The 26,814-nt window shown below is 34.4% G+C and overlaps 2 protein-coding genes across 4 annotated transcripts; both read left to right on the plus strand.

Annotated features, from left to right (window-relative positions):
• The first annotated feature begins 1,437 nt into the window (after nucleotides 1-1,437).
• LOC110027065 lies at nucleotides 1,438-6,845 on the plus strand. 3 transcript variants are annotated; one of them, XM_020728337.1, is made up of 2 exons: nucleotides 1,438-1,667; nucleotides 5,714-6,845. In XM_020728337.1, exon 2 carries the CDS (start codon nucleotides 5,761-5,763, stop codon nucleotides 6,745-6,747), a length of 987 nt encoding a protein of 328 aa, XP_020583996.1. In that variant the 5' UTR covers nucleotides 1,438-1,667; nucleotides 5,714-5,760; the 3' UTR covers nucleotides 6,748-6,845. The 3 variants fall into 3 exon arrangements, with proteins under 3 accessions (XP_020583996.1, XP_020583995.1, XP_020583997.1); XM_020728336.1 differs by lacking the exon at nucleotides 1,438-1,667 and adding an exon at nucleotides 1,685-1,789; XM_020728338.1 differs by lacking the exon at nucleotides 1,438-1,667 and adding an exon at nucleotides 2,013-2,117.
• Nucleotides 6,846-9,519: 2,674 nt separating this feature from the next.
• Nucleotides 9,520-10,504, plus strand: LOC110027066. Its single transcript, XM_020728339.1, has 2 exons — nucleotides 9,520-9,854; nucleotides 9,952-10,504. Exons 1-2 carry the CDS (start codon nucleotides 9,852-9,854, stop codon nucleotides 10,468-10,470), a joined length of 522 nt encoding a protein of 173 aa, XP_020583998.1. The 5' UTR covers nucleotides 9,520-9,851; the 3' UTR covers nucleotides 10,471-10,504.
• Nucleotides 10,505-26,814: the final 16,310 nt, after the last annotated feature.

Genomic DNA, 26,814 nt, shown 5'->3' on the forward strand with positions numbered 1-26,814 from the left:
AATAAGTACCAAAGAAATTGTAGTAAGCAGTTACGGGAGCTGTGGACCACATAGTACGTAGTGCCGAGTATGAATGATGGTCGTAGACCGCTGGGCAGGAGTCGGGGGCCGCACGAGCTGTGAGCCATGAGGGCCGGACTCGGGAGTTGCATGAGCTGATGATCACATAGGTCGTTTGGGAGAGTATGAATGACGTCTGTAGGATGCGGGGGTCAGAGTCGGGAGCTACACAAGCTATGAACCAGGTAGGTCGCAGGGGCGAGCATGAATGACGTCTGTAGACCGCGTGGGCTAGAGTCGGGAGTTGCATGAGCTATGAACCAGGTAGGTCATAGGGGCGAGTATGAATGATGTCGAGCTAGAGTCGAGAGCCGCTCGAGCTATGAACCACTCAGGTCGTTTTTGACACATGGACCGTAATGATGAGCTTATGTCCCACGACGATGACTGACGACGTCTGGTTGGTGGTGATCGACGGTGATGGTCGACAGTGAATGACGACGATCAACGAGTGTCGACGAAGGCTGGTGGTGGTCGATGCCGGTCGGGATGGTGTTGAACTTCACCTCCTTCTCAGAGCTTTTCAGTTCTCTCTGAAGCTTCAAGTCTCTCCTCTCATGTAAGGGGTGAGACTCTATTTATAGTGTTTTGGGTGTCATTAATGCATGAATATTAATCATTATAAAGTTTTTATGAATGTTGAACATCCCTTGCTCAAAATATTATCTCGAGATTCATGTCATACTCCGAGATTTGTGCTATGTTCCAAGATTCATGTTAGATAATGAAAATTTATTAGTGGCGTATCAATATGTATTAATTTTTTATATAAAATTTATATAAAATTCAATTCAATCCAAATTTAAATTAAACATAATTTTTATTTTATCCATTTATTGCAATAAAACTCAATTCAATCCAAATTTAGATTAAAATGAATTTTTAATTCATTCATTCATTGCAATCAAATTCTTTATTTTCAAATTCAAATTAAATTATCAATTTTACTTAATTAATTCCAATTCAGTTGTACTAAATAAGAAGATTACTTGTAGGGCAGTCGAGTCTAAGGATTTTACATGTAAAATACCTAAAATATCATGTAACACTTATATTAAAACAGTTGCAAATCTATAACTTCATATATTATCCCCCCTCATTTATAAGTGATCATTTGATGCGAAATTATTAATCAACAATTCAAATTAATATTCATGATGATACATTTCACATTTTTATCTCCCTTTGTCTCACTCTCACCTTTCAAATAATTTACGGACAAATGTTAATCAACAATTCAAATTAATATTCAGGTACATTTCACATTTTTATCTCCCTTTTATCTCACTCTCACCTTTCAAATAATTTACGGACAAATTTGAATTCTATATATACATTTATAAGCAAAAATATATCTGCACTTACTAGGCTGGTTTACTTGACATGTGATTAAGAAAAGCATGTCTTTTAAATGGCCGCTCTTGGTTTTGGAAGCACTACTTCGATCCATAAGGTTTAGGGCATGGAAAAATAACTCCCGTAATTCTGAGGCGTCAACTTAGGTGAGCCTTGGCACAAACTCTTCCGTCGTTTCCTCTCTCAACCGCCCAAGTTTTCCGTCGAGGATCTCTATTCCTCTTACCCCAAATTGCCGGAGCTTGCATCAGGTCAAGTCTCGGACTTAGGCGAGCCTCGGCACAGCTCTTCCGTCGTTTCCTCTCTCAACCGCACAAGTTTTCCGTCGAGGTTCTCTATTCCTCTTATCCCAAATTGCCGGAGCTTGCATCAGGTCAAGTCTCGTTTCTCAATATCTTCTCTTTCACAACTCTTTCTGTTCAAGTTTTTTTTTTCTTCTCCTATTGGGGCTTCTGTGATGTGAAAATATGGAATGCAGAGAACAAGTAGCGTTGATCTGCGATGAGGGAGAATTATGATTACTAGTGAAAACGTAACATTTTGTCAAACGTAACATCGCCTCATGCCTCTGCTGGTTCTTTCTAGTTGCTTTTGTAATTGGTGGATGTATGGATTTATGGAGATTTGATGTATCAGTCATATAGTTAGAGTTTGTAACCATCGCCTCATGCCTCTGCTGGTTCTTTCTAGTTGCCAGTAAGGTATTTTAGAAAGTAATGTGAATATTTATGATTGAGTTGATTGTATAAATCAAGCATCTGGCCTACGTGATTCATATCAAAAAACTATTAACAATTGTGGGGCATCTCTCAAAAGTTATATTGAAATCAATACATTTCAAGAGCTTATTTCATTTCATTGCTCAGCATATTGACTCGAGTGGATTGGCATTTGTGTGCTTGGCCTTTGTGTTATTTTGGACTCATGAAATTTACTTTAGTAATTAAGGTTTCCATAAGAATTAAAAATCTTTGATGCTTTTAAAACTATGATGCATCTTTCAGTTGTTATATAATCCTCATTAGTCTCATCCGAACTGCAAGGTGTCGATAATATGAATCCTATATTTTATTTATTCTTGTTGAGCATTGTTTGTAGTGTTAAACCTATTCTTCATAAATTGTTTAGAATGATTTTTATACATGTAATTTTAGGTTTAAATATTTTTTTTTCATTAATCATAACAATGTGTTGCCTGGAATCTTAAACATATTCCTCACAAACTATTTTAAATAATTTCTATCCATGTTACCTTAGCAATACTACTGTATTCCTTAATCTTTTGACACTATTTTTTTCTACTTGTCAATTGGGTCTTTTTTTTTATCGCTCATTATGCATGTTTGTGTGTTTGAAAAGAGTTTCACACTTTTATGACAAAGGCCAACAAATTTTAGCACCGATCCTTGAGAATCAATGGAAGCAGATAAAAAATATATCCCAAAGATAATCTTTAAATTGCATGCTTGGCCAAAGATGATTTATTTAGTTTTCAAGGATCTTGATTTCTCATTAACACGATCTCTCATGTTAGTTATATCACATATATCATAGCTAAGAATATTCTTGATAAAAATATTCAATTCACATTATTGATTCAATATAAATGATTCTAGGCAATAGTTCTATTAAGAGGGTGTTTAGAGTTTGTTCAAACAATAGTGCGGGTTAAAGAAACACAACCAATAGAATGCCAAATTATAAAAAAGAAGTTTGATTGCTTCCCTGAAAGAGTCTAAAAATGTTATTGGTTTGATTGGACTTAGCATAAAAAGGATGCTTGAAGGTGCATAAAAGTTACACTATCTTGGGAGGGACTCTCTAAAGGGGAATCAGGAAAGAGAGTTACAACATCTCAAATAACTTACACTATGAAATTCAATATCGAGGGCATGGGTCTTACACTCCATGAAGCGATTAGCCATTAAAGGGGGAAAAACTCTCATGAGCCATGACAAAGGGATAGAAGGAATTGACTCGAGAAAAGTAACTTATATTTCCTCAATAACGAACAGAAAAATTATTAGGCATAACTTATAATACATTGGAATGGTATGTATGCTTTGACCAGACAAGAGAGTTAGACACGCATTCCAATTGAGGGTGAGTGCTCCCTAAGTCTAATTTAATTAATGGTCACCCCATAGTAAGATGTATGAAAAGATTTACTACTCAATTATGGGAGATCGGTAATACTGACGTCAGGCTTTATATCTTTTGGATAGAGTGCTTTGAAAATTTACCTGCACAACATTTAAAGACACGTTTAGGTTTTTATATAGTGCAAGATTAGTTGACCGATACGAGAAAATGAGTCTTATGATCTTGCTTTATAGGCAAGGCATTCTAATTTGCATATGGAGGCGTTCATGCAAATGATGATTGTAATATTAGCCTAATCTATATGGAGACAAGTCTTTGGCTTGCCTCATGATCATGCGTCGACATGCATTTGTTGTCTGATATGGTGTTGATAACTCAAGGCACATTGCCTATGCGATGATCTCAAATCTGACACAGCCTATGTAATTTTCCTAAGTCACAAAAATTAGATTTAAGATTGTGTAAATAGAATGGTTAAGTGACCAAAGGTTGGAGACAGCAGGTCATATGACTCATGATGACATAGAAGAAGTATTGGAAATTTTGAAGGTTGCATTCTCAAAATTCCACTATTTTTAACTAACATCATTTGCTAATTTTCACTATTTAGATATAATTTTATGGTCTAAGAAACATAGGAATTCAAAAATATTTTTAGTTTCTGAAATATCTGTGAAAGATTGTGTTTGATCGAGTTTTGATTAGAATTAACAAACTGTGTATCACGTGAGCTTTCAAAAAAAAGAAAAAAAAAAGGAGGCTTCAATGATTATATGCGCATCTAAGTGATTTAAAATTATCACCAAGTTTCTTGTGCGCATAGATTTTAGTTAATTTTACTTTGCCATTTGAGAATTACTCACAGAATATATCCAACACTTAGCATTTAAGCGCACTCTCTCTTTACTTATATGGAGGAGTTCAACCATCTAAAATGTCGTTGTCTAGATAATTCCTATATGTGTCCAATTATCTAACAACTACAATCTAGATCCAAAATATCATGCATATAATTTATTTCTGGAAACCTTGCCCTTTTGTAGCTGGCATGCTCAAGTTGGAGGTATGAAAATGGCAATACAAAGGCTAAAAAACGTTATGAAGATTTAAGTTGGAATTACAATATTCTTATGGGTTATTTTTCTTTTAATCAAATGGTATTTACTTTAACTATTTCTTTTTGTTTGTCATGGATTTTCTTACTTTGACAGATGAATTAGTACATGCGTCACCAGCATAAGGACAAAAATTTGTTGCATAATTAACAAAAAAATTGCTGTTAGATCTTGTAAATTAGAGTAAAGTTTTCTTTTGCAAAACATATGAAATTCTTATAGGGGCTTCTTTGGTGGAAGAATTGCATATTATTATTTTATGATGCTTCGATGATTATAAATTAGTTAGATAATCGTTTGGGCTCGCTCTGCGACGGACCATTTCCCTAGAAACTAATAGAAACTTGACAATTTTAAATAACTGGGATTCATTTTCTTGGCCTGCAACATGATTAGGAACTACATATTTGGTATCAAGATTTCCATCTGAGTGGTTTGGTTTTAAAAGACTTCTTCAACAGTGGGCGTTATTGATGATTTTGCATTGACATAATAGCCAGAGTTCCATTACAAACTTCTGGAAAATTTGAATTTGAGATATTAGCCTGACTTTGCATTGTTATCCCTCTTGCATGCTCATGAATTTGTTTCTGTAGATTTGGATCAATCATTTCTTTTGTTAGGTTTGTTAATGGGTAGGGTTCTTACCCAATCTCATTTGAAATTCATCCAAAGTACCAACCAATACCAAATGTTTATAATCCAATGTTGGCCTAAGAAACTGCAATGGAGCTGTAATCTATGGTACACCAGCTCTCATTTTCAGTGAATCAAAGATTTCTGAGCTAGCTATTTCCTTCTCCCTCTTAATGGCGAGCAAGTTCTTGATGGAACATCCTAGCTTTGAGGTTATTAATAGACTCGAGTCATGACATTTGTTTTGAGTTGGAGGATGTTATATAGATCTTCTTGAGTTTAGTCTTATTATTATTAGACTATCAGCTGAAATAGACTAAAATTCACCATCTGTCGTGGTGGATGCAGTTCTACCTTCTTCAAATCAGGCACACACTGATGAAGAAATATTATTTCTTGCAGCTGATGACAAAATGTTTAAATTGCACTTCCTTTACTTGCAGATTACAATAACTTCAGAGCTCCACTCTCTTCATAGGCTTGTGGTACTATGGCCTCTGTAATTTTTTCAGCACCAATGATTACAAGGCATGCATTCATCAAAACTCAACTTAATAATCTTAATTTTTTGAAAATCCCCAAACAAAGATATCTTTCCACCTCACCTTGCTCTCAACACAAAACCTGGCCATTGCTATGCACAAAACTATTCCCTTGGGAAACTTCAACTCCCTATTCTTCCACCGATGATGAGCGAAACATTATCAAAGGCGGTAACATCGTCGAACCCATAGATGCTGAACAATCAACTGAACTTCCACTGCTCCAGAGTAAACAAGACATCATAGACATGACCGAACAATGGTATTTACAGCAGCCGCATCCACCCAAATGGCCAATGTGGCTCATGGGTCCTTCCATTCTCTTAGCAACAGGAATGTTACCGACCCTTTGGCTGCCTCTATCATCCGTCTTCCTCAGTCCAAACATAGCCGGACTTCTCTCTTTACTCGGCCTAGACTGCATTTTCAACATTGGTGCAACCTTGTTCCTTCTCATGGCCGATGCCTGCGCTCGCCCAAGGCAAAGTTCCTCACCCCTCAAAATCCAAGTTCCTCTTCCTTATAAACTGTGGAATATGGGGGCAAATCTGCTTGGTTTTTGCGCACCGATACTGTTGATTTTTGCCTCGCACAGAGGTTCGCTCGTGCCGGAGCTTTCATTCATCTCCTTTGCTGTGCTGCTCGTACCCTACCTTCTGCTTCTATCCGTGCAGATGCTGACAGAAATGCTAACTTGGCACTGGAAATCTCCAGTTTGGTTGGTGACGCCAATAGTGTATGAGGCTTACAGGATATTGCAGCTGATGAGGAGTCTAAGACTGGGAAGTGAGGTATGCGCTCCTGAATGGGCTATCGCTAGCATCAGGCTTCTGGTTTCATGGTGGGTTTTAATTCTGGGAATTCAGCTCATGAGAGTTGCTTGGTTTGCTGGTTTGAACTATGGAAGCCGCCTATCTGATGAGGCCACCGGCTGAGCAGATGATTCTTTGTCAGGGAAGATGCTGTTAATATCTAGTATGAAGCACAGTTATTAGGGAAATTTACATATATATATATATACACATAATTCGCATGCATTCATGCATTTACATATTTTATACTCAAAGTTTGATATTTACCCTTATACTACCTTGGTGTAATGAATTTAGGCATGAAAAAGTGTACTTTTCTTTTAAAAAAGATACATGATGATGGTAAAAAATTTGAGTGATATATATGTATAAACATGAATGTTAAAGTGTTAGATATGTAAATGAGCAAGAATTGTGTTGTACGTATGTAAATGCCCATGGTTATTATTATGTTTATATAAATGAAAATTTTGTTTTTTAATGTATGTATGTATGTTCAATTTGTACAATTAAAATTGTGCAGGTAAGAATTTTAAAAAGCAAAACATATATGAAATGTGATTTCTAGAAGAATATTCATGGCAATGGACTATGGTTCGTTTCTTGAGTCTGTTTATTAAAACTTATTTTTTAAAGCATAGTTTTCTCAGGTAAATAAAATATGAAATACATTTGCGTGCATAGCTATAGTGGCATATATTTATACATAAAATTATATATATTATAACTCCATCACAATAGGATTGATCTAATTTACTTGATGGAAACCAAACTGTCTCCAATATATTCCCCAATAAAACGAGCACCAACAATTTCCATATTGTTACTAATGGTAATGTGTTGGAAATGGAGCTCTTTCAAACAATATTTTTAGCTCCATCATTGATCATAAGAACAAATAAAAGGAGATTATGATCCAATTAGAAAGCCAACCTCTGTGTACAGATCTTCTTGCAAAGCTTCCTGCATACAAATACAGTTGATGAATGCTATGTCTTGTGAGTATATAAATAGATCAAACAAAGGACTAAGTGTAATTGTTAAAAAAGGAAGATTCCAAATTTCCTCATAAAAATACTAAAATCAGAAACAATGGAAGTTATATCAGAGAGATTTTAGCTAACAATTCATAACTCTGCACTCGGGATGATATTGCCAACGAAGCCATTTTCTCTTTTCTGCTTTTCTTAATAGTTCTATTTATGGCTTTACTTCCAATGCAAAGGACTTTCGTATTAGTCGTGCCTTCAACTTTTCTGATTATGCTGGCCTTTATCAGAGGATTATTTTACGATGATATTAAGCATACTCTCATCTCTATCGGCTCTTAACTATTCTTGATGGCTTTATTTTTTAAGTTTTTAAAAATTCATGAGACATAACTGATTTTTCTTGCATTGTTGTTAAATAGCAATGCAGAGGACTTTCGTATTAGTCGTGCCTTAGACATAACTGATTTTTCTTGCATTGTTGTTAAATATATTTCTTTAGAACATCTAAGTTGTTTGACGACGGTCAAACAATGTACTATCAGTCTCATCCCAAAAACACTCATACTCAATCTCTTAATGATTGTAAACATATATCTCTTTATAATACTATTTACAAGATAATTTCTAAACTTCTTGCAAAAGTGCACAATCACTTACTTTCAAGTATTATTTATCCTGCTCAAACTGAATTTATTGTTGGTTGTTATATTGCTTAATATAACTTTAATTCAACTTGCTTTATAAAGAAATTTTGTGCTAATATTGACCTGAAAAAAAAAAAAAGATTTGATAGGAGTTAATCATCAACTCTTTAATGGCCGAATGGAAAGTCAGGGGTTTCCTGCCACTTTCATTCACTGGAAAAGAAATTGCCTACCCAACAAGTCCACTTCTCTATTATTATTAGTAGTCATCTTTTGGTTTGCATAAATGTGCCCCCTCTTTCCATATCTCTTTGCTATTGTGATGTATAATTTCTCTCACAACATCAAAATTTGATTCAAAATGGCTCTTCTATGGGTAATTACAAGGTCTCTCACTTTATTTATGCTGATGACTCGTGCCCTTTGGGAGAACATACCTCAGCTCTATCAATTGTATGTCTTTGATACTTTACACTTTTAATAATGCCTATAATTTGAGTGTGTTAATAATATCAAATTTGATATATGTTTAACTAAATCGGTTGATCCTCTTATTCAACAGCAAATCGGCTCGCCAGCCGTTCTTCTTCCCCGATCTTTTTCCTCGACCAGGTTCTTCTTCCCCGCGTTCTTCTTCCTCTCTCTTCTTCCTCGACCAGGACTGCAGCTTCCCCGCGTTCTTCTTCCCCGCTCTTCTTCCTCGACCAACACAGCAGCCCGTTCTTTTTTGCCCGCTCTTCTCCCCTTATTTCGTTCTTCTTCCTCGACCAGGAACCGATTCCCGTGCCTCGCCATCTCGCCTCGCCTGGTGTCGCCGCATCTGTTCTTCTTCCTCGATCAGGACCAACAAGGCAGGTAATCCCATCTTCTTTGCAGTTGTTCGGCATATGTAGCTCAAGTTAATTGAAGAAATAGGAATTCTTTGAAGTTTCTCTTGTGTTTACTATTGATGGCAGATTTTAGAAATATTTTATACACTGACACGGGAAACGTATTTGTGATGATTCTTAGGTTGCATTTCAGTAGGTGTAAAATTTATGTCTTAAACTACTCGATTAAATGAATTTTGAGAAAGCTTATTTTCTATTACATTCATTCCTTTTATGTTTTGCTTTAGGAGTTAGGCTTATTATATGTGAAGTATTATTTAATAACCGCGTATTCCCTAAATATCTAACATCTAAACTTTACTTTATTCTACTTTCTAATTGTATTCTACTTTCTAATTCTTTCTAATTGATTTTACTGTTGTGTTTCATGACTTTGTCTTGCTATAGTAATAACATTGATAGTAAGCCTAAAATGGTTGTTACACCACATTGTGGGAAAAAGATGCGAAAATTATATGTTGCGATTTTTGTCTTAAAGAGATTGAACGTGGAAATAGGCCAACAACCCATTTCAATAAAGAGGGGTGACAAAATATTATAAAAAATTTCAAGGAATGTACAGACAGAGAATATGACAAGTTGTAAATGAAGAACAAGTGAGACTAAATGAAGAAAGAATGAAAATTTTGGAAGGAATTGAAAAGGGGTTCTACCGGCATTGGTTGGGATCTAGTGAAGCGAACAATTGATGCATCTGAGAAATGGTGGGCTGAAAAACTTGCATTGAGCTTTGTTTGTAAACTTCTTCATTTTGTTACATCATATTTTATTCTAATTTGGTGTTTATCAATTTCTGTATAGGTTGTTCCTGCTGCAAAGAAGTTTAAACTTTCAGGAATTGAGCCTGAATTTGAGGAGAAACTCGACCGCATGTTTGGGGGAGTGGTTGCAACGGGAAACTATGCATATAGTCCAAGTGAGACAGAGTTCGCTGGCAATGCCGTGAATTTGGGAACCCCTGGAGGTTCAGTTGATTTCATTGACGTCCCCAGCCCAGATCAGAACGAATATGAAACTATTTCGCGTTTCAAACGTCCTAGGGTTGTTGATAAAAGAAAATCTGATGCTTTTTCCCTCAGAAACGAGCTATCTGAGACGGTTTCTTGTTTCAAAGTAGAATGTCAGGCTTCTCGTTCAAGCACTATCACGAATGCACTTGAAATTCTAAGTGTTACTGCCAAAATTTATGCAGATGAAGAGTTGTATCTGTTCGCAGTAGAATTGCTCGAGGACCCGGTCCGTAGGGATTTCTTTGTGCAGATGTTTGCCGCCCGCAGAGTGGCATATATTCAGCGTTTTTATAATCGTTTAAACAACTGATATTTTTTATATTTTTCATCACTAGAATATTTACACTGCATTATCTATTTTTTTCTTTCTAGAGTTGTGCTTGTGAACTCTGTTGTACCTTCTTAATTATTTGCAAACATTTCTTTTTTTTTTATTGTCGCAAACTCTCATGTAAATGATAATTGTTTAGGAGAAACATTTAGGGATACCCATCACTATGAATGCAAATAGAAGAAGACGGATGGAGACCCACATGGATACACGCAAAAGAAAACAGAGAGGGATGTTTCTGACGGCAATATGCTTGATATACGAGTACTATAACGGGCACATTGATCGGTCGTCATGCATGACATCTTCTTATATTGGCAATATTTATCGATCTTCTGGACTTACTCGTAGGATCTCACGGTCTTTATAGATTTTCGAGGACCAATCCACGTGAGGTGCTCGCAATAACACTGTTCATATTATCCCAAAATGAGTCTATGCGAGGAGCAATGGAGCGATTTCAACACTCATCAGAAACAATAAGCAGGTATTTCTTAATCGGATTGAATGCACTTGTTAGCATGTCCTCTCATGTCATCAGACCCTCAGATTATAAGTTTGAGCAGAAACCTGCTGAGGTAGCACGTGATGCACGATATGTGCCCTTTTTTCAAGGTATTCTCTCGGATACATTATAGTTAACTTTATAAGGGTAAGCAATGATATGTCAAACCTAACATTTACTCAATAGGACTGCATTGATGCGATTGATGAAACACATGTTGACGCACGTATCCCAAATAGTGATAAGTTGACATTTATCAGTCGTTGTGGTAGCCCTACCCAAAATATCATGGCCGTCTGCCACCTTAACATATGTTTCACTTTTGTTATGGTTGGCTGGGAGGGCAGCGCACATGACAGTCGAGTTAAATCTATTCATTATCGTGCTAGTTTTGTAAGTAGCAATGTTTAAGTGTAGTCCTTACTTTATGCTGATGGGCAAGATGGTATGTATGTAAATGTTCCTAATATTAAGTAGTATGGTGGCATATACTTTGTAAAAATTAAAGTTTAGGTGTTAGATATGTGGGTACATAAGAACTAAGTGGTATGCATGTAAATCTTCCTAAAATTTAACGATCTCCTAAGTGGAGGTCATGATTGTCGAGTTCAAAGAATTTCTGAATCCATGATTTGGAAAGTTTTTGGAAAGGTTTTCCAATTGGGTCCTTTATGTGGATTGATGCTTTCCTTTTATCAGCTGCTGTATTTTTTCTCGAAGCAGACAAACCATCAGAGTTGATACAAGGGTGTAAGCTCTGCAGATTTAATACCTTGCCTTTTTCTCTTGCATTGGTTTTCTTTATCAACATGTATTTGAGTTTAACTTCCTATTCCATGAGGCAGTTGTAGGGAGTTGTTTATTGGATTTGCTGCTTGAGATATTAAAATGAATCAGAGCTTTTGATCTTTATATTAAAATAATACCATCTGATCTTGCGTAATTGATATTTCCTATGGTTAAATCTATTCATTACATGTGCTTTTAAATCAGATGTTGTATTATTTCCTTTTATCAGATGCTGTATTTTTTCTCGAAGCAGACAAACCATCAGAGTTGACACAATGGTGTAAGCTCTGCAGATTTAATACCTTGCCATTTTGAATGAAAGTGTATTTATAATCAGGGTGTTATTAAATCAACCTATTTTAAAATATCCCTATGCAGGAATAATTTCATAACACTTCAATGAAAAAGGGTGCTTGCTTTGTAATTATCAATGTTTGTAGTGCTATATTTGTAACTTGCCCGAGCTGTACTCAATTATTTTTGTTATATGAGAGCTAAAACAGAAGCATTTACATACATACCACTGCATTTACATACATACCACTGTCAATGCATGCCATTGGAGTTAAGCTTTTTGGTTAATTCTATTGTACTTCTACTTTGTAGTTGAACGAATTTTAAATTTATGGTTGAATAAATTTTAAAAAAACTGAAGCGAGGAGCATATAAATGAATGTGTTTATGAATCCGAACTAAATCAATCGAGTATGTGTTAGATATGTAAATACTTCAGAATTGAGTGGCATGTATGTAAATGTTAGATTGAGTAATTGTCACAATTAAGATGGCCTTTAACTGTCATCTATATATCTGTTGTTTTTTTGCGCATTCTATTTATTTTCATGCCGGTGGAGTTGGTGAAATCTGAATACATTCAGATGTCGTTATCTCATTCTATTTATTTTGTTCATTCTATTTATTTTCATACTCTGTTAAAATATTGCATTAAATATTGATATCTGGATATATACGCAATGTATTTTGAGCATTCTAGATATATACGTAGTATAACAGCAATAAGAAAAGCTTTTTTTGTTTGCGATGAGCTTTAACAAGCTGGGCTCAACAATTTGTGTTAAAAGCTGGTCATATTTTACTTTGGATGTTGTGAAGGTTTTTATCTTTAGGTATCCTTAAGATGAAGCCCATCACTTTGAAGTTTCACTAATTTATAACATAATAAATTTTGCTTCTGGTGTTCCAAAAATTTCACTGTTACAGTCCTCTTATAAACAGTTTTATCAAACAAGGGCAGAATAATAGTTTTTCCAGAAACAACTGTTTTGCAGCTGTTTTCACACAGCTGCATCAAACAGACAGCCAGCTTCCACGAAGCTGGTTGCCTCATACTGCCACTTTTCTGGGGCGGCGCAGCTGCAGCTGAAAAGCTGGGCAGCTACAGCTGCGCCAAACAGAGCTTTGTGTTGTAAATTGCAACAAGCTCCTTGATGTACTGCATTATTGGTTGTGTGGTTGGAAATAAAAATTCTTCTCATTTGCTGGAAGTTTACACCTAAGTTTTAGATCTTCAACCATTTCTAAAGGCTTGATGAATAAAATTTCCTCTATTTTTAATAATTTTTTTCATTACAATAGAACCAATATGAAAATGCACTCTATAGCTTGGAATGCTTGCACTAAACTTAAGTATTATGGTGGTTTAGGCCTTCCTAATCTTGACACCATTAATCTTAAGACCAAATGTAAGACCATTGCATAACGCTTATTCTTGATACCCCCATTGAGGATAATCATCATTTTTGTCTTTGGAAGGGTTAAATTTCTAAGCCCATAAGCAAGTTCATAATTTTGCTTATGATACTTATCATTTGGTGGATTGGAGCCAGTATATTTGGTTCAAGAGTTATTCTATCAAATTTGTTATAATAGTTTGAAAAATTGCATCACCAGGATGTAGGGTGTCGAATTAGGCTCATGGGTTTAGTTTGGGTCTGCTTCGAAATTGACCCGACCCAAAACCGTTTGACACAAACCAATCATGAATATTAAATGGGTCAAAAAGCCCAACCGAACCCAACCTGCTTAACTCGTTGACCTGCATAACTCTTTAACGTAAGACATGCATCTATTCAGGTTAAATTTGGGTTGATTTCAAGTCAATATCGGGTCATTTTTTGGTAGATTAAGTCAATTTCGGGTTTGTGGATCAATTTCAGGTCAATTTTGGGTTGGCAAAGCAACCAACTTGACCCGAAAATATAAACGAGTTAAGATTCCCAACCCGAACCTGACTCAAAAAATTAAATGGGTTGGGATTCTTAACCCAAACCCAATCCAACCCAAAAATTTATTTGGTTCATCCCAAATTTTTCGGTTCTGGTTCAAATCGAGTTGGCATGTCAAGTCAATTTTTGATGCCTCTACTAGGTTGAAAAGCAAAGACATTCTCATCATTAAAGGGATTCTTGTTAATTGTGAATGTCTTCAACCACACTTGTTTGGAGTCTTACTCACCTCATTTTTAAATATACTCTCTCATACCTTGAGAGATGTATTTCTAGGAGGAACTTTTTTCTTGTTGAAGGAAAAGTTTTTCAAGCCCTCATAATTCTAATACTTCATCTTCTAAACCTCTCTGAAAATTTTACATGCTGGTCGTGCTCATTACTTTCCATTTTATTTGGATGGAAAGGAATTACATGATCTTCATAAATTCTATTATTTCTCTCAACCTGCTCACTCAGAATATTCACTGGACTATTAAACAGAAAAGCAGAAAATGAAAATTTAAGCCTAGAATAACGATCAAATTAAGGAACTATATAAGCTTTGATTCTCCCTCTTCTTTTAATTTGTTTTGTTTCCTTTGTTGGGCACAGGTGGAACATAACTTACATTCTATTTCTTTTTCTTTTCGTTATCTTCTACCATTTTGTGATGATGATATTCTTTTTTACGTGCTATGATTTTATCCTATATTCTCAATGAAAGCTCAACTAACTACTTGGACTCTCCCCCATTGCTTGCTGCCCAATGTTGGATGCTCAAATTTTTCGCATTCTATTTCTTTTTCTTTTCGTTATCTTTTACCATTTGGTGATGATGATATTCCTTTTTACGTGCTATGATGTTATCCTATATTCTCAATGAAAGCTCAACTAACTAATTGGACTCTCCCCCTTGCTTGCTGCCCAATGTTGGATGCTCAAATTTTTCTGATGTGGTATTTCTGTTTAGCTGTGTAAATCTGCTTTGGTTTTACTCCATACTTTTGAACAGATACACGTTGATCTTTGTTAGTTTCTAGAACCCTTGGCATTTTTGTGCTTGGCTGCTCCTTACTTCCGAAAAGATTCAACTTGATTTTTGCTCTTTTTTCGAATTCCTGGCATTTTTCAGCTTTTATTTCCATTGGATGTTGTTGCTCTCTCTCTTTAACAAAAAAAAAAAAACACTCACACTGTCTTGACTGGTTTTTGGTACGTATGGGATTGTTCTGACATCACTTCTTTAGCTTCTATTATGTTCTATATATCATCTTTTGTTGCCCTCAGATACTAATCTGCTTTCCTTCAATTGGCCATACATGCTTGTGGTGACTTGCTAATTATCTGGATAAATCCTGGAGGGAGCCTGTTGAGTTGTTTTTGAGTTATTCTTAGCTCTTATTTAAAGATATTTTTCACTTACTAGTTTTTCTATCTTTTACATTTATTTTACAGGTCTTATTATATAATTCTTTTTTTTTTTATTACACAGTTGTCATTAGACTTTAATTTGATTATATTTTGGGTGGTCGTGTTCCCTCATGTGTCCCAAAGGGTTCTGAAATGGCCATTATATATCTGAACAAAATCTTAAGACATGATAAGAATCTGCACAGGAATATTATAATATGATTACGGCTGTGCTAAAGGGGAAAAAAAATTTAACTTTAGCAGGCGCGAATGAACAGTGAGGATTAGTAAAACTATTCCCAAAAAATTAGGACAAATCTGATGCTAAAGGCAATAATAACCGCACAAAAAAAATACTATTATTAGTACTTCTAGCCTGTTGTGATCTAATGGTTGGATACTTTATCTTCAACAACATAATACAGCACATGCGGATGTGGACACGAATTAAAAAAACACTGCAGGCAGTAAGCTGTCTGCTATTAGTGTCTAGCCATTTTAGCAGCAATAAAATTTTCTTCTAGATATGAATATATCACAATACAATAAATTCATCGAGACAAATATGTTCCAACTTAACATTTAACCAGGCGTTAAATATTGAAATTACTGGAGCCTTCAAATCATTAAAATTAAAATTAAAATGTAAGCTAAATCGAAGTTCTTATACACTTGTATAAGTTGAAAATCAGATGGAATCTCTCACATCATATCTGAAGTTGCATTCTACCAGCCCTTCCTGCCAATCCATCTAAATCCTACTCTTATCTATATTCATATAATTCTACAATGGCGATCTGAATTTTCATATAAACATGGCCCTCTCAATTTTCTTCTAAAAAAATTTTATGTGCATGAATATAATAACTCAGCGTGGACGAGGGCAAACCAATCGACCGAGCAGTGTGCAGAGCTAATATGGCATATGGCCTACAAGTGAATAAACTAAGTTAAAATAAAATAAACTAAGTTAGCCAGTTCATTTTATTGAATTGAACAACCGTGTGTGTCAATGCAAGGTCTGAGTCATTTCAAATATTTTGAGAACCATGAAGTGGGCCTTCAAAGCAAAACTTAACACAACAACATAACAATCCGCTGTCAACACCCAAGAAAAAGGGTAAGTTTATATGCATACCAAGCAATTCTTATGTATATATATATCTAACACCTAAAGTTTGATTTTTATAATTTATAACACTTTGGCATTATAAACATAATCATGAGAAAATATATGCTCACTTTTAAAAAAGAAAGTGATGGTGATATTTTTGATGCGATGTTAAAGATTTGAGTGGTTTGCATGTAAATACAAATGTTTAGGTGTTAGAAATGTAAATACATAAGAATTATAGGGCATGTATGTACATTACAAACCACCCCCCAAAACACACAAACACACACACACACACACACACACACACACACACACAAAATCCTATTTCCTATAGAAGTTAAATAACTGAACACAACAGCAAAGAAAGGCTTTCAGTATCAAATTCGAACTTCTACTTATTTGAAAGACTACAAGATCCAACCAAGGCAACCTTTCGATTGAAATAATAATAATAATAATAATAAATTGTAGCTATTTTAGCGTTAGGCAAACTATTCAAGCTCAGTTTTATGAATCTTGAATCCTCATTCATAATGATAAATGCTATATCAGGTATTGAAATCATTTTACAAATCGTTTTGCACATCTAATCATATATTAGTTTTGGCTCACCAATTTGCTTTTCTAAATACTTTCATATTACTCTACCCATTTTATCGCTCTTTCTTTATTGTAAATGTCAACCAGTAAAATCAGTTTCGTTATCTTATCATCATAATGCACAAATCCCAGTCACTTCAAATTTATTTCTCAATCTATCTTTTATAGTTTTATCAATGATCTATCATAATATTTTCTTTTTCATCACTCAACTTAACAATCAAAATTTATCACACCCAAACCCTCGAATCCATATAATAGAATAAATCCAACTGCAGAGCCAAGAAAGAAGCCCTTAATAATATTCTCTCATTACACGGTACCCATGCGGCACTTCTTTGTTTTGATCACTAATGATAAGCAAGCTCATTCCACTTTATGATTGAATCAAAATACTTGTACTGATAATATTATGTATCAGTTGATTATCCAGTTATATTGAATCAAAATTTATTAAATTTATGCCCACTAATTGAATATCACATATTCATCTAAATAAAAACTCATTATCTTCTAAGAATTACATATATTAATCTTAAATTAATCTAATGTTTCATCTATATCAAAGAAGACCTCACATAGAACTATCATCTTCAAATAGAATACAACTTCGTACCTCACATAAAGTATGAGCTACTTTTTGGCGATTATAATTTGATATGAGATGATTTGAGAAAAAATAAAAGAGTTGCAAAAAACAAGCATACAGTAATTGAAACTAAAGTTTAAAATTGTGCAATCAAGTATTGGTTTTTTTTTTTTTTTTTTTTTTTTTTTTTGTGGCAAACTCGAAGCGTTTTGAGAGGGTTGGCACCAAAAATTCATGCTCAAGCCTACCTCAAATATGAAAGAGAGTTTTTGTTATGAATTCAGGTCAAATTTTCAGAAAGCAGATTGAATTGTAAACAAGAGATTACCCGGGGATTTAATCCTCCTTTTGTGATGAATTTTGATTTGAGATTCGAGATTTCTTATAGGCACAAACTCCTATGATTAATTATATCTATTGATAATAGGTGAGCACTTTCGATTAAGACTGATCATTAAAACATTGATTGCTCAGTGTATTATAGAAACAATTAAGGCTTTTAAATTGTAAAGGTTTACCACTGTGAACTTAAAGCGGATGGTAGAGGAATAATGACATCAATCAAGAACTCATAGTCATGTTATTCCAGATTATCGTAATTTTTGCTCTACTTTTTTAGAGAATATAGCCGGCCCAACCTGACCAAAAGATCATTGTCAATAGTCGTAGGTTGTTTCGTCCAAGGAGACCTCGTAGACTTAGAATAAATGATTGCTTAATGGGATTAATTCAAACTAACATTAGCTAACAAAAGTTTTTGTGCCCTATCGAATGCACCATATAGTTCACAACTTAAAAGCCAAAAAACATTAGGGACCATATGACCTATAATTGTGACCATAATATAACGAAGCTTAGCTGGCCAAATCAACTGATCAAAAGGTATGAACACAATATTTGTATAGTCAACTAGCAAAATCACATGAATAGATAACACAGGTCACATCTTTACTAGTGTAAATTGATTTGAGAGAGTAAATTATGACAATGACTCTGTGAATTTTAATTAACCTTAAGTTGGTCACCCACAACAAACTAGTATGGAGGTGAATGTGTTTTATTTTAGCTTTTAGTTATAAAAATACATTTCAATATTTCAATAATTTATTAAACGATTTTTTTAAAAAAATTATTTCTCAATCTTTCTTTTCTAGTTTTATAAATGATCTATCTTATTATTTTCTTTTTTATCACTCAACTTAACAATCAAAATTTATTCAACCCAAAAACTCGAATCCATATAATAGAATAAATACAACTGCATAGCCAAGAAAGAAGCCCTTGATAATATTCTCTCATTACACAGTACTCATGTGGCACTTCTTTGTTTTGATCACTAATGATAAGCATGCTCATTCAACTTTCTGATTGATTTAAAATACTTATACTGATAATATTATGTATCAGTTGATTATTCAGTTATATTGAATCAAAATTTATTAAATTTATGAACACTAATTGAATATCACATATTCTTCTAAATAAAAGCTCATTATCTTCTAAGAAGAACATATATTAATCTAAAATTAATCTAATATTAATCTAATATTTCATCTATATCAAAAAAAAACCTCAAATAGAACTATCATCTTCAAATAGTATACAACTTCGTACCTCATAAAGTATGAGCTACCTTTTGGCAATCATAATTTGATATGAGATGATTTGAGAAAAAATAACAGAGTTGCAAAAACAAGCATACAGTAATTAAAACTAAAGTTTAAAATTACACAATTAAGTATTGGGACGTTTTTTGTTGTGTGGTAAACTTCAAATATGAAAGAGTTTTCTATATGAACTCAGGTCAAATTTTCAGGAACCACATTAAATTGTAAATAAGAGATTACCAGGGGATTTAATCCTCATTTTGTGATGACTTTTGATTTGAGGTTCGAGATTTTCTATAGGCACAAACACCTATGATTAATTATATCTATTGATAATAGGAGAGCACTTTCGATTAAGGCTAATCATTAGAATAATGATTGCTTTATGTACAGTGGCAACGATTAAAGCTTTTAAATTGTAAAGGTTTATCACTCTGAACTTAAAGCAGATGGTAGGGAATGATGACACCAATCAAAAACTCATAATCATGTCATTCCATATTATAATAATTTCTGCTATACTTTGTCAAAAAATATAGCCAGCCCAACGTGACTGAAAGATCATTGTCAACAGTCGTAGGTTGTTTCATCCGAATAGGCCTCTTAGACTTAGAATGAATGATTGTCCAAGAGGATTAATTCAATCACATTAGCTAAAAAAGATTTTTGTTCCCTATCAAATACAACATACAGTTCATAGCTCAACAAAAACAAAAATAACAACAAAGCCTTCATCCCACTATGGGGGTCGGCTACTTGAATCCTTTTTCTCCATTGTGTACCTTCATCCCACTATGGGGGTCGGCTACATGAATCCTTTTTCTCCATTGCGTCCTATTTAGTGTCATATTTTCATTTAACTATAGTTCACAACTCAAAAGCCAGACAAAAATTAGGGACCATATGAGCTACAGTTGTGACCATAATATAATGAAGCTTACTTGGCCAAATCAACCGATCGAAAGGTATGAACGCTATATTTGTATAGTCAACTAGCAAAATCACATGAATAGATAACACAGGTCACATCTTTACTAGCATAAATTGGTTTGAGAGTAAATTATGAAATTTACTTTATGTGAATTTTAGTTAATCTTAAGTTTTGGATAACACGGGTCACATCTTTACCCACAACAAACTAGTATGGAGGTGGATGTGTTTTATTTTAGCTTTTAGCGATAAAAGACGTTTTAATAATTTATTAACATTTACAATTTTTTTAAAACTTTAATATAACTTTATAAAAATATCCCATCAATATAAAATTCACTTTTAACACAACCATCATCAAGGGTTTTGATAGCTTTGAATTTTATCAACTCTATCTTGCGTACAGAAGATCGAGCTCAAAATGTAAACCCTACCTTCCACCTCTACCCTTTAATAGAAGGTTGAATCTAATGTTTTATGATTATCCTTTATAGTATTTAAATTGAGAGTTTACATTTTTAGCATACAATTTCATTTCTTTAAAATAGATCCCTCTGATTGCATTTTTAGCATACAACTTGAAAGTTTGTTATCAACAAGTCCATCATTAAGGAATTTAAAATATTGCATTTATATTTACAATTTGAGAGGTTGAATTTTTATATATAAAACTGATGTCTAACTCTTAGGTTCAATATCTCGTTGAACTCAAAAGAGGGGCTAATGCAGAATCACTCTGTAGTGTTGGAAACTCACCAACAGAATTCGAAAATCATAAATTAGCAGGAATAATCATTCTCCTCCTCCATTCTTCTTACTCCTTTAAATGATAAAATCCTATTAATAGTGTTGGAAACTTACCAACAGAATTCGAACATCGTAAATTAGCAGCAATAATCATTCTCCTCTTCGATTCTTCTTACTCCTTTAAATGATAAAATCCTATTACAATCCTCCCATCCCAGCGGGAAAAATAATAAACTATAAAAATTACATTATGAAAGCAAATAAACGCATAACAGAAATGGAAGAAAAATATAACCGAATCTAAATAATTAGCTTTAATTAAACTGTTAAACTTGAAACTTTAATTAAGCTTCTAAAAACATAACTTCCAAAGAGTCCTTTTGCTGATTTTGAATTTTGAATTTGAATTTATCGTCCTTCCTGATTTGCCTCTGCTTTGAATCTTTGAAATCTTTCTCCATAATTTCTTTTGGATTTGCTGCTTCGAGATCCTCCATAATTTCCTCCGGATTTGAATCAATTGTCGGCACTCCAGAAGAACTTGACTCTGGCAAGTTAAGCTGATGGTAAGTAACAAAAATATGTGGATTTAAACGTTGGAGCTCAGATGCTTGTAACAAAACAGTCCGAATTCGGACGATTTTTCCATTGGACTAAGAACTTGAAATATCCTCCCCGGTGAGTCGAAACAAATTGATGGTCCATAATGGCACATGAGGGTGGTTGGATGGGATTTTGGTCGTTTGGATGTGGGTTGCTGGCCATGGCATATGAACTACCACTGCAGGTTACAGGCATGAGATGAAGACTTTGTAGTGAAAGAACTTCAGTGGGCTCTGATACCAAATTGGTGTCTAACTCTTAGGTTCAATATCTCGCTGAACTCAAGAGAGAGGCTAATGCAGTATCACTCTGTAGTGTTGGAAACTCACCAACAGAATTCGAAAATCATGAATTAGCAGTAATAATCAACCTCCTCCTTTCTTCTTACTCCTTAAAAAATAAAATTCTATTACAAGAGACGGGTTTGTCATGCTACAAGGAAGTCAAATATTTCAAGCCGGTAACTCGTAGTGGTAACTCTTACAATATGTCAAATAACCAAAACCAAAGCACTGATCTAGCCCAGCTACAAACACAGATCACCCAGCTACAAACACAGATACAAACACAGATCACCCAACTGGCATCGGTTCTAGAACAGATCGTTCATTAATTGGATACCATGGAGGAGCGTCAAACCCGAGAAGAGTTAGTGCCTCATAATAGAAGGATGTGTGAGCCTCCTCCGGAAGCCAAAATTGACGATAATGAATAGGATGAAGATTCCAGGGGATTTGGTGAGCGTGAAGCTCGCTCTGGACGAAATGGTCGTGAAATTTCCAAAGGACAAGGACGGTGTGGCTTCGACCATCACCCTTATGATGAACTAACCAAGAGCATGAAGGTCGATATTCCAGAATTTCTTGAAAAATTGGACCCCAATGCTTTTGAAGATTAGTTGACGGCTATTGAGGATTATTTTGATTGGTTTTATGTGTCCGAAGATAGAAAAGTATGTTATATGCCTATGAAATTAAAAGAACATGCACGAGCTTGAAGTAGTGTAGAAGAACAACTACGTTGTACTCAACAGGCGCCAGTGTCTAATTGGAAATAAATGAATGAGCGGATAAAGGAGAAATATTTACCTATTGACTTCGAGCAAATGATGTTTGAAGAGATGCTGCAACTAAGGCAAGGAATATTGATTGTCTACCAATACACAAACTGTTTCCATGAATTGACAGTCCGCATCAAGGTGGTGGAAAACGAACAACAAACACTGTTTCCATGAATTGAAAGTCCGCATCAAGGTGGTGGAAAACGAACAACAAACTCTAGCTCGATATCGCTCGGGGTTACGTAATGAGTTGCGAAAAGAGATGCTAATAGCACGGATCTTAAATGTTGATGAAGCTTACCAATTGGCTTTACACGTTGAAAAACAATTTGGACTCTCCAACAGAAGACGCATGTCATCTACGGATCTCAAACAAGAACGAGCATCAACACAGCAATACCAGAAACCATCTCTACCCACTGATCAAGGTAAACACACCGAGGTGGGCAACGGGCCACAATGCTATAAGTGCAAGGGTTTTGGACATTTAGTTGTAGTATTGCCTACGAGAGAAAAGAAATTGGCCTTTTTGTGTGAAAAAGAATTGCGATTAGTGGACATCGTGGATGGAGGGGAAGAAATAGAATACGAAGCAAGCGACGGCGAGGATGTAGAGCACTCGAGAGCAACTGATTTGCCCAGTTGTGTGATTCACCGAGTTTTGACGCGTACTAAGAAAAAGATCCACTGTGTTGATCTTGATTAGAGGTGCACCAACATTTCTCATACCTGAATGGAGCATGGTGGTTGTGCGCTAAATGTAATAATTGACAACAGGAGTGGAATGAAGGAGATTTCCAGTGATGAAGTGGAACGTTTTGGTTTGAAAACTGAAAAACACCCCACCATATCAAGTAAGTTGGGTTAATGAAGTTAACCCCATTTTAGTTACGCATCGTTGCTTAGTGAGGTTCATAATAGGAAAAAGTTATTCGAATGAGGTCTGGTGTGATGTGGTTCCCATGACCGTTTGTCATTTGTTATTGGGTCGACCTTGGCTCTATGACAGAAAGGTGATGTATGATGGGTATGCCAATTCTTACTCCTTTAAATTTAATGGCAAGAAATTCGTTTTAGACCCTTTGCAGATCTCTAAATTTGAAGCACAACCGAAGCAAAAAAAGGTAAAAGTCGTTCCAGTGCTAACCCTTCAGCAATTCACTCAAGCTCTAAAGGAAGAACAACTAGTATTGTTAGTAGTGAACCGAGAGGCTAAATAGGACGACGGTATTATCTGCAACGAATTTACGAAGATGCTAGAGAAGTTCAAAGACATTATGGCCGAAGAAATGCAAAAAAAACTCCCACCAATACAAGAGGTACAATAAGTGTCATCAACCACAGACATACCGACTCAACAAAACACAATTATTAGTGTTCGTAAAAATACAGGCCCAAGGGATGAAATTGCATCAATACTCGATCACCAGTTTTTTACTACTCGACGTGGAGGATATTTCAAGTTCTTAATCCAATGGAAAAATCGTCCAAATTCAGACTCTGTCTGGTTACAAGCATCTGAGCTCCAACATTTAAAACATCTTTTTGCTACTTATCGTCAACATAACTTGTCGGAGTCAAGTTCTTCAGGAGCGCCGACAGTTGATGCAAATCTAGAGAAAATTATGGAGGACGATCTCAAAGCAGCAAATCTGAAGAAAATTATGGAGGATTTCAAAGCAGAGGCAAATCAGGAAGAAAGATAAATTCAAATTCAAAATTCAAAATCAGCAAAAGGAGTTTTTAGAAGTTCCAGAGGAAATTATGGAGGAGGATTTCAAATCAGGAAGGACAATAAATCCAGATTCAAAATTTAAAGTCAGCAAAAGGAGTTTTTGGAAGTTACGTTTTTAGAAGCTTAATTATAAGTTCAAGTTTAGAAGTTTAATTAAAGCTAATTATTTAGATTCGGTAATGTTTTTCTTCCATTTCTGTTATGCGTTTATTTGTTTTCTTAATGAAATTTTTATAGTTTATTACTTTCCCAGTTGGAATGGGAGGATTGTAATATGATTTTATTATTTAATGGAGTAAGAAGAAAGGAGGAGGTGGATGGTTATTGCTGCTAATTCACGATTTTTGAATTCTGTTAGTGAGTTTCCAACACTGCAGAGTGATTCTGCATTAGCCCCTCTCTTGAGTTCAACAAGATATTGAACCTAAGAGTTAGGCACCAAGAATTGTTTGATTGAGACTCATTTTCAGCTCGAGTATCATTAGAGATAAAGCATTTGATTGAAATGCCTATATCTGCAGATTGATTAAATTATGCTACTTAAATATTTCAAAAAATATCACTTCTATCAACTCTGGTCTTTATAATTTAGAATTATTTGATCACTCTAAAACAACCTTTTTGCTACTTACCGTCAACATAACTTGTCGGAGTCAAGTTCTTCAGGAGCGCCGACAGTTGATGCAAATCTAGAGAAAATTATGGAGGACGAACTCGAAGCAGCAAATCTGAAGAAAATTATGGAGGAGGATTTCAAAGCAGAGGCAAATCAGGAAGAAAGATAAATTCAAATTCAAAATTCAAAATCAGCAAAAGGAGTTTTTAGAAGTTCCAGAGGAAATTATGGAGGAGGATTTCAAATCAGGAAGGACAATAAATCCAGATTCAAAATTTAAAGTCAGCAAAAGGAGTTTTTGGAAGTTACGTTTTTAGAAGCTTAATTATAAGTTCAAGTTTAGAAGTTTAATTAAAGCTAATTATTTAGATTCGGTAATGTTTTTCTTCCATTTCTGTTATGCGTTTATTTGTTTTCTTAATGAAATTTTTATAGTTTATTACTTTCCCAGTTGGAATGGGAGGATTGTAATATGATTTTATTATTTAATGGAGTAAGAAGAAAGGAGGAGGTGGATGGTTATTGCTGCTAATTCACGATTTTTGAATTCTGTTAGTGAGTTTCCAACACTGCAGAGTGATTCTGCATTAGCCCCTCTCTTGAGTTCAACAATATATTGAACCTAAGAGTTAGGCACCAAGAATTGTTTGATTGAGACTCATTTTCAACTCGAGTATCATTAGAGATAAAGCATTTGATTGAAATGCCTATATTTGCAGATTGATTAAGTTATGCTACTTAAATATTTTAAAAAATATCACTTCTATCAACTCTGGTCCTTATAATTTAGAATTATTTGATCACTCTAAAACAACCTTTAAATAGCATACACTTTGGACCTTACATAAAATATCCTTTCATGAATAAACATAATTAATAAAAAAAATTTGACATTTACTTTTATGCTAATTATTAAATAATTTAAAATTCTTTGGTCGCTCTAAAATGAATATTATTTTTAATTAATATTTCATAGTACAAATCTTTAATAATTTTATCATAATTTTCACAAACAACTTTTAACTTCCAATGTTGTTTAAAGCAAGCCAAATAATTATCTAGGCAATTGGGCTAGGCAAAGCCATAACACCTCCCATACCTCCTAAGTTGGTACCATTACGAGGCATGTCTAGGTGAAAAATTTGTTTTAAGCCATATAATGTTTCCATTATTGAGTATGAGTTAGTTTTGACAGTGATCATTTTAAATAGAATGATTTGAAAAAAAAAAACTGAAAAGCTGCAGAAACAAACATGCACCATTTTTAATAAGTTAATCAAATACATGTGCAAGAACACAAATTCTATTATAGTCAATCTTGGTGAAGAGGATGAGTCCAAAAAAGCTAAAGAAGAGATAAAAAGTTACAAATTTAATTATAAAAAGTATTGATGATGACATGTATTGAATAGATAGCAATGAAAAGTAGATCAACCCTAGACCACACACTCTACAAAGTATAGTGTAGTGTTTGTCTAAAATAATCTAAAAAACTATGTTTCTAAATTTCAAATCTAATAGGACTTCAAAAAAAATATTATTTTGTTCAAGGTAATAAATTATTGTAATTTTATACTCTTGAAATTACTCAAAGTAATTAAAATAAAATTATAAGAGATGCTAATTATTTCTCTTTTAGTGGCCCTCTCCACTCGAGTGAATGCCTATAGTGGACTGTGGACCTAGTGGTGTATATTGCCTCAAGTGCTAAGCAACCTATTATCATAAAAGTACTTAGAACTTTTAAAAAAATTGGCAAATTCTCACAAAATTAAATCTTCTGAAGT

This window comes from Phalaenopsis equestris, unplaced genomic scaffold, assembly GCF_001263595.1.
Source record: "Phalaenopsis equestris unplaced genomic scaffold, ASM126359v1 Scaffold000413, whole genome shotgun sequence".
NCBI lineage: Eukaryota > Viridiplantae > Streptophyta > Magnoliopsida > Asparagales > Orchidaceae > Phalaenopsis > Phalaenopsis equestris.

Bases quoted from the DNA above. Each gene is read 5' to 3' on its own strand.
- LOC110027065 (XM_020728337.1), top strand. From the start codon at position 5,761: ATGGCCTCTGTAATTTTTTCAGCACCAATGATTACAAGGCATGCATTC.